The sequence below is a fragment of the Anomaloglossus baeobatrachus genome (assembly GCF_048569485.1).
Source record: "Anomaloglossus baeobatrachus isolate aAnoBae1 chromosome 5 unlocalized genomic scaffold, aAnoBae1.hap1 SUPER_5_unloc_3, whole genome shotgun sequence".
In the NCBI taxonomy this organism is placed as follows: Eukaryota; Metazoa; Chordata; class Amphibia; order Anura; family Aromobatidae; genus Anomaloglossus; species Anomaloglossus baeobatrachus.
The window spans coordinates 1518996-1531278 of NW_027441806.1; the positions used below are offsets into that span (position 1 = coordinate 1518996).

At 55.4% G+C, this 12283-nt stretch overlaps 1 protein-coding gene across 1 annotated transcript in view; it reads left to right on the plus strand.

Annotated features, from left to right (window-relative positions):
• The first annotated feature begins 3804 nt into the window (after positions 1-3804).
• Positions 3805-12283, plus strand: part of LOC142259187 (uncharacterized) — a 39885-nt gene continuing 31406 nt past the window's right edge. Inside the window, exons 1-5 of the mRNA XM_075331687.1 lie at positions 3805-3849; positions 3932-4006; positions 4347-4424; positions 4528-4744; positions 4824-4910. Of these exons, the coding sequence (XP_075187802.1) occupies positions 3805-3849; positions 3932-4006; positions 4347-4424; positions 4528-4744; positions 4824-4910 (502 nt within the window). The remainder of the gene's footprint in view (positions 3850-3931; positions 4007-4346; positions 4425-4527; positions 4745-4823; positions 4911-12283) is intronic.

Below are 12283 nucleotides of genomic sequence, written 5' to 3' on the forward strand. Positions count from 1 at the left end.
CCCGCCTGCCCTGCCTATAATCCGGCCCTGTGTGTTCCCTATGGGGGGGGGGGGTGCAGAACCATATGTGTGCGTGTGTAGAGCCATATGTGTGCGTGTGTAGAGCCATATGTGTGCGTGTGTAGAGCCATATGTGTGCTTGTGCAGAGCCATATGTGTGCGGGTGCAGAGCCATATGTGTGCTTGTGCAGAGCCATATGTGTGCGTGTGCGGTGCAGAGCCATATGTGTGCGTGTGCGGTACAGAGCCATATGTGTGCGTGTGCAGAGCCATATGTGTGCGTGTGCAGAGCCATATGTGTGCGTGTGCGGTACAGAGCCATATGTGTGCGTGTGCAGAGCCATATGTGTGCGTGTGCAGAGCCATATGTGTGCGTGTGCGGTGCAGAGCCATATGTGTGTGTGTGCGGTGCAGAGCCATATGTGTGCGTGTGCGAAAAAGCCATATGTGTGCGTGTGCGGTACAGAGCCATATGTGTGCGGTACAGAGCCATATGTGTGCGTGTGAGGTGCAGAGCAATATATGTGCGTGTGCGAAACAGAGCCATATGTGTGCGTGTGCGGTGCAGAGCCATATGTGTGTGTGTGCGGTGCAGAGCCATATGTGTGCGGTGCAGAGCCATATGTGTGCGTGTGCGGTACAGAGCCATATGTGTGCGGTGTAGAGCATACGTGTGCGGTGCAGAGACATATGTGTGCGTGTGCGGTGCAGACATATGTGTGCGTGTGCAGTGCAGAGCCCGATGTGGGGCTGTTATTTGCAATGCTGTAGTGATATCAGGTCAGGTGCTGGGGAAGAATACTGACAGGGAATGTGTGTGCTGGGGGCGGGCAGAGGGCGAGGCTGGACACTGGGGTGGGTGGTGCCAGCTGTGACTGGGAGGTTCAGCACAGGAAGTGGTCAGTTTGCTGGAGCTGAATGTAAACAAGAAGCTGCCGAGAATAAAGGGATAATTCAACAGGAACAAAAGTTAGTAAACAAAAAATAACAATGTAGGTGTGATTTATATGACAATACAGCACAGATAAACTCAAACATTTTTGTTAAGCTAATGTCGGACAACTCCTTTAATTTTGGTTTTGTTGATTAATTTTGCGCCTTTTTAGCTAATTTTTATTTTTATAATTGGGGTTAAAAATGGTTGGTTCAATTTGTGTTTGGTAAAAAAAAAATTCAAATGTGGTAATTGGAAGTGTCAGGTGGGTTTTATGTTGGGAATATTTATTGGTATTGGGAGGATGCACTATTGTTCGGTCATGGGAGGTGGGTTGGGGGCTGTTGTTTGGTCATGGGAGGTGGGGGCTATTTGGTTATGGGAGGTGGGTTAGGGTGGGGGCTGTTTGGTCATGGGAGGTGGGGGCTATTGTTTGGTCATGGGAGGTGGGTTAGCGTGGAGGCTGTTTGGTCATGGGAGGTGGGGGCTATTTGGTCATTGGAGGTCGGTGTATTGTTTGGTCATGGGGGAGGTGGGTTAGGGTGTGGTAATAATTTTAATTAGTGTGGTTTGGGGGGGGGGGGGGTTTTGTGCGTTTGCTTAAGCAACCAATTTTTTTTTATTTGGCAAAACTCATACAAATTTAATTTTTTTTTTCTCCAATAGACTAAACGCAACAACCCAGCCAGCACCAACCAGCGGCAGCAACCCAGGCAGCATCAACCAGCGGCAGCAACCCAGCCAGCACCAACCAGCGGCAGCAACCCAGGCAGACGTCCAACTTTATATTTACCCATGTAAGTATATCTTCATCCCAACTGAACAGGTGAGTGTTCCAAAGCTGTTTAATTTTTTAATGTGTTGTTTTTTTCTCAAATAGATCTAACAACCAGCGGCAGCAACCCAGCCAGCACCAACCAGCGGCAGCAACCCAGCCAGCACCAACCAGCGGCAGCAACCCAGCCAGCACCAACCAGCGGCAGCAACCCAGCCAGCACCAACCAGCGGCAGCAACCCAGCCAGCACCAACCAGCGGCAGCAACCCAGCCAGTACCAACCAGCGGCAGCAACCCAGGCAGCACCAACAAGCGGCAGCAACCCAGCCAGCACCAACCAGCGGCAGCAACCCAGCCAGCACCAACCAGCGGCAGCAACCCAGCCAGCACCAACCAGCGGCAGCAACCCAGCCAGCACCAACCAGCGGCAGCAACCCAGCCAGCACCAACCAGCGGCAGCAACCCAGCCAGCACCAACCAGCGGCAGCAACCCAGCCAGTACCAACCAGCGGCAGCAACCCAGGCAGCACCAACCAGCGGCAGCAACCCAGCCAGCACCAACCAGCGGCAGCAACCCAGCCAGCACCAACCAGCGGCAGCAACCCAGCCAGCACCAACCAGCGGCAGCAACCCAGCCAGCACCAACCAGCGGCAGCAACCCAGCCAGCACCAACCAGCGGCAGCAACCCAGCCAGTACCAACCAGCGGCAGCAACCCAGGCAGCACCAACAAGCGGCAGCAACCCAGCCAGCACCAACCAGCGGCAGCAACCCAGCCAGCACCAACCAGCGGCAGCAACCCAGCCAGCACCAACCAGCGGCAGCAACCCAGGCAGCACCAACAAGCGGCAGCAACCCAGCCAGCACCAACCAGCGGCAGCAACCCAGGCAGACGCCCAACTTTATATTTACCCATGTAAGTATATCTTCATCCCAACTGAACAGGTGAGTGTTCCAAAGCTGTTTAATTTTTTAATGTGTTGTTTTTTTCTCAAATAGATCTAACAACCAGCGGCAGCAACCCAGCCAGCACCAACCAGCGGCAGCAACCCAGCCAGCACCAACCAGCGGCAGCAACCCAGCCAGCACCAACCAGCGGCAGCAACCCAGCCAGTACCAACCAGCGGCAGCAACCCAGCCAGCACCAACAAGCGGCAGCAACCCAGCCAGCACCAACCAGCGGCAGCAACCCAGCCAGCACCAACCAGCGGCAGCAACCCAGCCAGCACCAACCAGCGGCAGCAACCCAGCCAGCACCAACCAGCGGCAGCAACCCAGGCAGCACCAACAAGCGGCAGCAACCCAGCCAGCACCAACCAGCGGCAGCAACCCAGGCAGACGCCCAACTTTATATTTACCCATGTAAGTATATCTTCATCCCAACTGAACAGGTGAGTGTTCCAAAGCTGTTTAATTTTTTAATGTGTTGTTTTTTTCTCAAATAGATCTAACAACCAGCGGCAGCAACCCAGCCAGCACCAACCAGCGGCAGCAACCCAGCCAGCACCAACCAGCGGCAGCAACCCAGCCAGCACCAACCAGCGGCAGCAACCCAGCCAGCACCAACCAGCGGCAGCAACCCAGCCAGCACCAACCAGCGGCAGCAACCCAGCCAGCACCAACCAGCGGCAGCAACCCAGCCAGCACCAACCAGCGGCAGCAACCCAGCCAGCACCAACCAGCGGCAGCAACCCAGGCAGCACCAACAAGCGGCAGCAACCCAGTCAGCACCAACCAGCGGCAGCAACCCAGGCAGACGCCCAACTTTATATTTACCCATGTAAGTATATCTTCATCCCAACTGAACAGGTGAGTGTTCCAAAGCTGTTTAATTTTTTAATGTGTTGTTTTTTTCTCAAATAGATCTAACAACCAGCGGCAGCAACCCAGCCAGCACCAACCAGCGGCAGCAACCCAGCCAGCACTAACCAGCGGCAGCAACCCAGCCAGCACTAACCAGCGGCAGCAACCCAGCCAGCACTAACCAGCGGCAGCAACCCAGCCAGCACCAACCAGCGGCAGCAACCCAGCCAGCACCAACCAGCGCCAGCAACCCAGCCAGCACCAACCAGCGCCAGCAACCCAGCCAGCAAGAATGTCTTCTGATGACAGCCCCCCAGAGAGGTGTCAGCAAGTGGAGGTGAAATGTTCAAGTATTTTTTTTTTTTAGGAATATGTTTAATTAATCAACTAGTACTAACAATTTTTTATTTTGGATATAGGAGGAAGCTGCAGCCGAAGCGGGGGCGCCAGAAGCAGGACGGGGTGGAGAAAATAGTGGTGAAGGCTCGCAGGATGTAAGTGTATCCACAACAATGACATCATAACCATTACACCAGACATGCACGACAAATTTACACAAAAATCATAAAAGTTGCTATCATTACCATATCATGCCTGACATATTTAAAAGTTAAGGCCCCGTCACACACAGAGATAAATCTTTGGCTGATCTGTGGTTGCAGTGAAATCATGGACATATTGTTCCATTTGTACACAGCCACAAACCTGGCACTGATTGTCCACAATTTCACTGCAACCACAGAACTACCACAGAACTGCCACAGATTTATCTCTGTGTGTGACAGGGCCTTAAAACTAGACATATCAGTAATGTATTTTTTCTTTTTTTTTCAGGTTGCACTGCCTGTCCGTCCTAGAGTTCCTCCTAGGGGCTCCCGGGGTCGTCGAGGGTACGGCGGTGGTCGACGGCTTGTGAGTATTTTTGTAGAACATTTTTGGGTAAATAAAATTTTTACAATGCATTCTAACTAATACAGGTTTTTAATATATATTTTTTTTTTTTTCCTTGCCACAGGTTTCACAACGGCAGCAGGACGAGGAATCTGATGGGGGGGAACCGGGTATAGACGTGGAGCTCCTCATCAACCTCGTCCATGCCCGGCAGCCGTTGTGGGACATGCAAGACCACCGCCATGCTGATTCTGTCATCACCCGACGGCTCTGGGAACAGGTTGCCTCCGAAGTCATAGATGGATGGGAGAATCTCAATGAAAGGACAAAATCAAAAGCAGGTAAGTAGTCTACTTCAGAAATCAATGTTGTCAAATTCCCTATTCAAAGGCTAACCTTGTGTTTCTATTTTATTTTCAGTGCGACGTCTGATAATACGGTGGCGGTCACTACGTGATCGCTTCAGGAGGGACTACTGTGACGCCCTGGACAAGCCAGGGGCCACAGGTAATTACACCACCACACCCTACACCCCGGTTAGGCACAAAACCCTTGATGCCTTCCTCCAGGGGCTGATTTCCACACCAGGGGGTGGGCCAGACGGTTGGTCCCGCCCACCGAGGAGTTCACAGTCCTGGAGTCGGGAAAAGAGAGCAGATTAGTTTGGACAGTGAAAGTGTGAGGAGCAAAGTGGTAGTAGAGCAACTATCTGACAGCGTCCGGGTGTGTGGCCCGGACAGAGACAGCAAGGTTGGCAGACGGTGGTGACCGTCTGCAGGAGTGGCCTATCGGAGTTGCAGTAAGGACCGTGGACGGGCGGTGGCCCGGCGGTACCGGACCGGTACACAAGGAGAAGCCAGCATCATTGGCAGGGGCTTTTCGGACCCCGGCAAGGCTAGGAGTCGCCGTGAATTTGCCGAATCCGTTAGTGAAGGGGACCTCCTGGGTTTCCAAACAGTCAAGTCCCGACAGAAGGCAACAGTCCAACCCAGTGAGAGAGACACCGCCACCGCCAAGGGCAACAGTTTCTCAGGGCCAGCACCTGCGGGCAAAAAAGGGGCTCCTCCGGCCCATATCCAAGCCGGGGAGCGGGTTACCGGTGGGAACCCATTGGAACCGTCAGAAGTACATAGGTGCAGGGAAAGGCAGTCACTGTCAACCTGCCGGGGAAAAAGCAACAGCAGCCGTCCGTGGGACCAGTCTTTCCAGCCGTGTGCTTTACCGAGAACTGTGTCATCGTCTAAGGCTGAGTGAGTACCACCGTGCCGTGCGGCACAGCGCTGCCCCTGCGACCCTGCACCTCACCAGGCCCCGCAACCCGCCTGCCATCCATCATCCAACCCTACCCCATCCCCGGGCCCCGGGACAACCAACCCCCTACCCACGGAGGGGAGAACTAACAACTCAGCTGCTCCCTGTCACCGCTCCCGGGATCCCCGTACAGAGCAGCGGTGGTGTCACCTAAATCACCACAACCGTGGGTGGCGTCACGGACAATACATCCCCAAAATCAATCCCCTTTTCACTCACGGGCGAGGAACGCCGCTCGAGTCCCCGGGATCCGGCCCACCGCTCGAGCCACCACCGAGCAGCAGCAGCCGCAGCCGGACCCGAGCAGTGGGAGAGCACAGCGTCCCCTCCGCCTGTGACAACTTGATGTCACGAACAGGATCTTACCGCTCTGCCGCCTGGTAGAGGGGCGCCTTGTTACCGCCGGAGGTGTCCGGCCGAAAAATTTCAGAAGCCGCCATCTTTGGCGCGAAAAATTCCCGCTTGAGCGTCTCCTCGAGTAGTGGAGGCGCGAAGGCCAAAACCCCGCCCCGATAGAGGAGGAGCCGGAAAGAGGCTAAGGGGGACGGAAACAAGATGTCTGCGCCCAACGAAGCCGCTGGAGGAGCGGCGGACGCAGCTGCAGGAGCACCCGTAAATGGGAATGGGCCTGCCCAGGTCCCGGCCGCGTTGGCGGGGGGCGCCACGGCCCCAGCTCTCACTCAGGTGATGCCGTTCTCTTTGCCCTATGTGCCCGTAGCTGCCTGGCTACCGCAGTACGATGGGAAACCTGATGCCTTGCAGGTTTTCCGGAAGAAGCTTAGTCTGCTACTGGAATTGTACCCCCTGACTGATAAGCAACGTGCAGCGCTAGTGCTGGGGCAGCTAACCGGCGTGGCTGAGCAGGAGGCGGAGACCTGGGCCGAGGGGGACCGGTCCTCTGTAGCCACCATCTTTGAGAAGCTGCAGACCGCGTTTGAGACCCGTACCGGGGCGGAGTTGCGGATGCAGTTCTACCAATGCCGGCAACGGCCCGCAGATAGCATTCGGGACTATGCCCTGCGCCTGCAAACCGCACTCCGCACACTGAAGCGGGTGGACGCCATCAACAGTATGGACAGTAACAAAATGTTAAGTGAGCAGTTTGTGCAGGGGATGAGGTCCTCCGAGGACCGCAAACAGCTTCGGCTGTGGGCCCTAGAACACCCTGATGTGGACTTTGCCGTATTGAAGGAACGGGCCATCAAAGCTTTGCAACCCCCCGCACTCGAAGCTCCTGAACCAGCCCCGTGGCCGGTGGAGACTGTTCCCGTTGTGTTGGCCCCTACCCCCTCAGCACCTCCAGTGCCTGCCACCCCAAGCGGAATGATGGAAGAGCTTGCTGCTCAAGTTCACCGCATGGATGGGGACCTCGCTAAGGTCCTCGCCGCACTCCAGCCTCCCACCAGATCCCAGGCCCCGGTGAAGATGCAGCTCGCCGACAGCCCTGAGGATGTTCCCTGGATGCAGTGGAGAAGGGCTAATGATTCGCGGAACAGACCCCCCGATCTGTTACAAGTGCAGCAAGCCCGGCCATTACTTTCCACAGTGCCCGTTAAACGAGCAACCCCTGGGGCCACGGGCCAATCCTCAGGAGTAGAACCCCATGGCCCCCCAGACTGGCGGGACCGGTATATCGGGGCCCGGCCCATCATCCCCGTGGCCTTGGACGGCATACCGGTGATGGCTCTCTTGGACACTGGATCACAGGTAACCACCATACCATACACATTGTACCAACGGTATTGGGGGACAGACGAGTTGGCTCCCCCAGATACTAGTATAACACTGATTGCTGCTGATGGACTCCCATTGACCCAAGTGGGATACAAACAAGTGGCCATGACCGTGGGGCGAGCTGAACTGCAACACCAGGGTATGATTGTAATAATGAATGAACCCAGTGATCATAACCCGAAGTTAGTGCTAGGAACCAATGTGATGGAGCACTGTATGCGTGATGTGTTGACCCTACTGCAGCAGCTGGCCGCCACGGCGGCAGGGAGTCGACAGAGAGCTGTGCAGCGTGAGATCCGAGCCTTGATGTACCGCCAACATGTGAACTCGACAGGAGGAGAGATTGGTGGGGTGAGAGTGATGGATGTTGCCCCGTTGATTGTGCCTCCCAGGAGTGAGATGATGATTTGGTGTAGGGCAGCAGTAGGGCCCCAGGGGCGTGACTACCCCGCCATGATAGAGCCCATGCCCTCCGAGCACTGGCCCACAGTAATGGCCGCCCGAGGGGTGGTAGATGTAAAGAAGGGGAGAGTGCCTGTGAGGGTGCTGAACTGTGGGGAGGAAGAAGTCAGGCTTCCCCGGTATGCTACACTTGCCAAGTTGCTCACTCTGGATCCCCACGCCATCCACGAGACAGTTCCCCCAACTTCACCACCGACGGCCAGCACTCACCCGCCCCAAGGGGAGTCAGATGAGTGGCACCGACAGTTACATGTAGGCACTGACGATACCCCTACACATCACAAAGAAGGGGTATACCGGGTGGTACGGGAGTATGAGCAAGTTTTTATCAAACCCCCCCCCTTAGACTTTGGGCAGATTAAAGGGGTCCAACACCATATCCCCACCGGTGAGCACCCCCCTATCAAAGAGAGGTACAGGCCTATTCCCCCTGCACACTACCAATGTGCCAAGGACATGTTGAGGAACATGAAGGAGGCAGGGGTTATCAGGGACAGCTGTAGTCCCTGGGCCGCCCCATTGGTACTGGTTAAGAAGAAGGACGGCACCATGCGGATGTGTGTGGATTACCGGAAGATTAACCAGATAACGCATAAAGATGCTTACCCACTGCCCCGTATTGAAGAGTCCTTGGCCGCACTGAGAACCGCGAACTACTTCTCTACTCTCCACCTCTCCAGTGGGTACTGGCAAGTGGCCGTGGCACCCGAGGACCGGGAGAAAACTGCCTTTACCACCCCAATGGGGCTCTGTGAATTTAATAGTATGCCGTTTGGGCTGTGCAACGCCCCTGGAACCTTCCAACGGCTGATGGAATGGTGTCTGGGGCATCTAAATTTCGAGACCGTCCTGTTATACCTGGATGATGTGATTGTGTACTCCCAGACATATGAAGCCCATCTGGAGCACCTGGCCGAGGTGTTCGCGTCCCTTGCCAAATACGGGATGAAGTTGAAGCCCTCCAAGTGTCATCTGCTGAAACCCAGAGTGCAGTACTTGGGGCATGTGGTGGGTGCAGAAGGTGTCGCCCCCGACCCCGAAAAGATCACTGCCATCCAAGACTGGCCGAGACCAACCACAGTGAGGGAGGTAAGGCAGTTTCTGGGACTGGTGGGGCACTACCGTCGCTTCATCAAGGGATACACGAAGATGGCTGCCCCCGTGCAAGACCTTCTCGTGGGACAGACCAAAGGTGGTAGACCCCCTCGGAGCCCCGCTGGTGTGGGAAGAGAGGCATGAGGAATCCTTCCGCCAGCTGAAAGCGGCCTTGACCGGAGAGGAGATCCTAGCGTATCCTGATTACAGCCACCCGTTCATCCTCTACACCGATGCCAGCAATGTGGGCTTGGGGGCAGTCTCATCCCAGGTCCAAGACGGGAAGGAAAAAGTGATTGCTTATGCCAGCCGAAAGCTCCGACTGACTGAAAGGAATCCTGAGAATTACAGCTCTTTCAAGCTTGAGCTCCTGGCGCTGGTGTGGGCTATCACTGAGCGGTTCCGCCATTACCTGGCCGCAGCAAAATTCACCGCTTTCACGGATAATAATTCGCTGACCCACCTGGACACAGCCAAGTTGGGTGCATTAGAACAGCGGTGGGTGGCCAGGCTAGCCAACTACGACTTCACCATCAAATACAGGGCCGGTCGTGCCAACGTTAATGCTGATGCACTCTCTCGGATGCCCCATTTGTCGGAAGAAGGGTGCAAGGATGACGACCTCGAAGAGATCGAGTTGCCTGCATTTCACCAGCCACCAACTAAGAAGGTGCATGTCCACCAACAACGGGTGAACCTGGACCCGCTGCACAGTCAGGAGTGGCAGGAAGCTCAAAACCAGGCGCCCGCTGTCCGCCTAGTCAAGATCCTGGAGGAGCAAGGCGCTGCTGGAAGAGACCCTGCCGCCCCAACTGAAGCCCAACGCCTGTGGAAAGAACGGACCCGGCTGTATCTACACCAAGGGAAGTTGTACCGTGAGCTGATTAACCCAAAGACTCATGAGAAAATCCGCCAGTTGGTGATTCCCCAAGCTAATGTGCCCACCGTTCTACAAGCGTACCATGATGGTGCCGGACACTTCGGATGGAAGAAACTGGAAATGCTGTTGAGAGAGCGGTTCTATTGGAGCGGGATGCGGGAGTCTGTAGAGGCCTGGTGCCGAGAGTGCGGCCCGTGCACGCTGAGAAGGAAGGACGAGGCCAGCCAAAAGGCGCCCCTACACCCGATCGTCACACATCAACCACTGGAGCTGGTCGCCCTGGACCATGTAAAGCTCACCCCCAGCCGAAGTGGGTACACCTACGCTCTCACCATAGTAGATCATTATTCAAGATTCATGGTGGTTGTTGCAGTCAAAGACCTAACTGGCCGTACCGCCGCTAGAGCGTTTCAGGCTTATTTCTGTCGACCACATGGATACCCTGAGAAGGTGCTTACTGACCAAGGCCCGGCCTTTGAAGCGGAGGTGTTCCATGAGTTTTGTCAGCTGTACGGCTGTAAGAAGATCCGGACCACGCCTTACCATGCCCAAACCAACGGCATGTGTGAGAAGATGAACCACTTGGTCCTTGGCCTCCTCAAGACGTTGCCGCTAGAAGAGCGGAACCTGAGGCCGGAGAAGCTACCTGACCTGGTCGATATGTACAACAATATCTCCCTTTCAGCTCAACAAAGTGCACCCCAGCATACCTGATGAGGGCTCGCCCCGGCCGACTGCCGGTGGACCTGGAAATGGGGTTGGAAGCCCCAGAAGCACTCCCTTCGACAGCTGAGTGGGACACCCGGCGGAGGGTGCAGTACCGACAGATTCAGGAATATGTGGAGAAGAACTTGAGTCGGAGTCAGGAACAACAGGAGCGGCGCTTCAACCAGAAGGCGTCTGCTGGCCCTTTCCAGTCCGGAGATGTAGTGTTGAAGCGGAAGAGGAGGACCCACAAGCTGGATGATCAATGGGCGCAAACCCCATATGTCATACAGCCCACGGGATGGGAAGATGGGAAGGCCTACCAGATCAGTCGAGACCAAGGGGGCACGTTGGCCACGGTTTCCCGGGACCATCTAAAGAGGTGCCCACCAGCATTGAGGGCGGCTGAAGTTCCGATTCCTAAACCGGCAGAGAAGGCAAAAGAGGTAATCCACACTGTGATGGGTGACTTCCCAGCGGACTGGCCTACACAGAACGGCGCGGTGATTCTTCCAGTGATACTGTTCCCACAACCCGTGGATGAAGAAGTGATGGAGGCGGTCAACCGTGAGCCAGTGCCAGTGCCCAGGGATGAACCTGTGCCCAGCTCCCCTATGCCTCCACCTGCCTCACACGATGACAGGGAAGAGGAACTGATTGTTCCCTCTCCCCCACTGCCTGTCACCACTGACACTGGACCCCGGAGGTCCAATCGTCCCAACCTAGGTAGACCCCCACTTAGGTACAGGGAAACTGTTCTTTAAGAGGGGGGGGGGGGAGAGTGCGTGTGAGTTGTAAAGTTAAAAAGTTTGAAAGTTTCTGCAAAATGATAAGGAATGATTAACCGAACATATACCTGATTTGAAGCTGTGATTTGAAACCGGTCGTTGCCGGCACCGTTGTCCCCGTGGGGACCGTTCCAAAAAGTTGCATAAAGACTCTTTATGAACAGGCCCGAGAACTTGCAGGGCAACCACAAACGTTAGTGGAATGTAAATAATGTTTTGTTGCAGCTTCCACCGTTGCCGCCTCCGGAGAGGCAGATTGGAGGAAGGGCCCGCAGTGGAGCAGGCTGGGACCCAGCCACCACCGGACCCGGTGGCAATCCTCTGGGGGTTTCAGGGGCTCCCCATGGACGTGGGTCCCCTGAAAAGGACAGAACCCGCTCGGGCAATTTGTGCAGGACTGGGGTCAAGGGGTGCTGCCTGTTTGCTAGGGGCAGCATCAGGGCCAGGTTGCTTGGGTGGGAGAGAGCGGAAGCCGTAACCGCTTGAAACCGTTTGAAACCGTTTAAGTAAGAGTACCTCCCGATGTGGGAAGAAGTTATTTTAATTGTAATGTGTGTTACCGTTGTTTTTATATTTTTACAGTTAAAAAGAAAAATAAAACCGGTGATGGACGGGCAGCCCGCGGACGGTCTGCATTTTGCTAAGGGGGAATGTGACGCCCTGGACAAGCCAGGGGCCACAGGTAATTACACCACCACACCCTACACCCCGGTTAGGCACATCTAAGCCAGACACAAAACCCTTGTTGCCTTCCTCCAGGGGCTGATGTCCACACCAGGGGGTGGGCCAGGCGGTTGGTCCCGCCCACCGAGGAGTTCACAGTCCTGGAGGCGGGAAAAGAGAGCAGATTAGTTTGGACAGTGAAAGTGTGAGGAGCAAAGTGGTAGTAGAGCAACTATCTGACA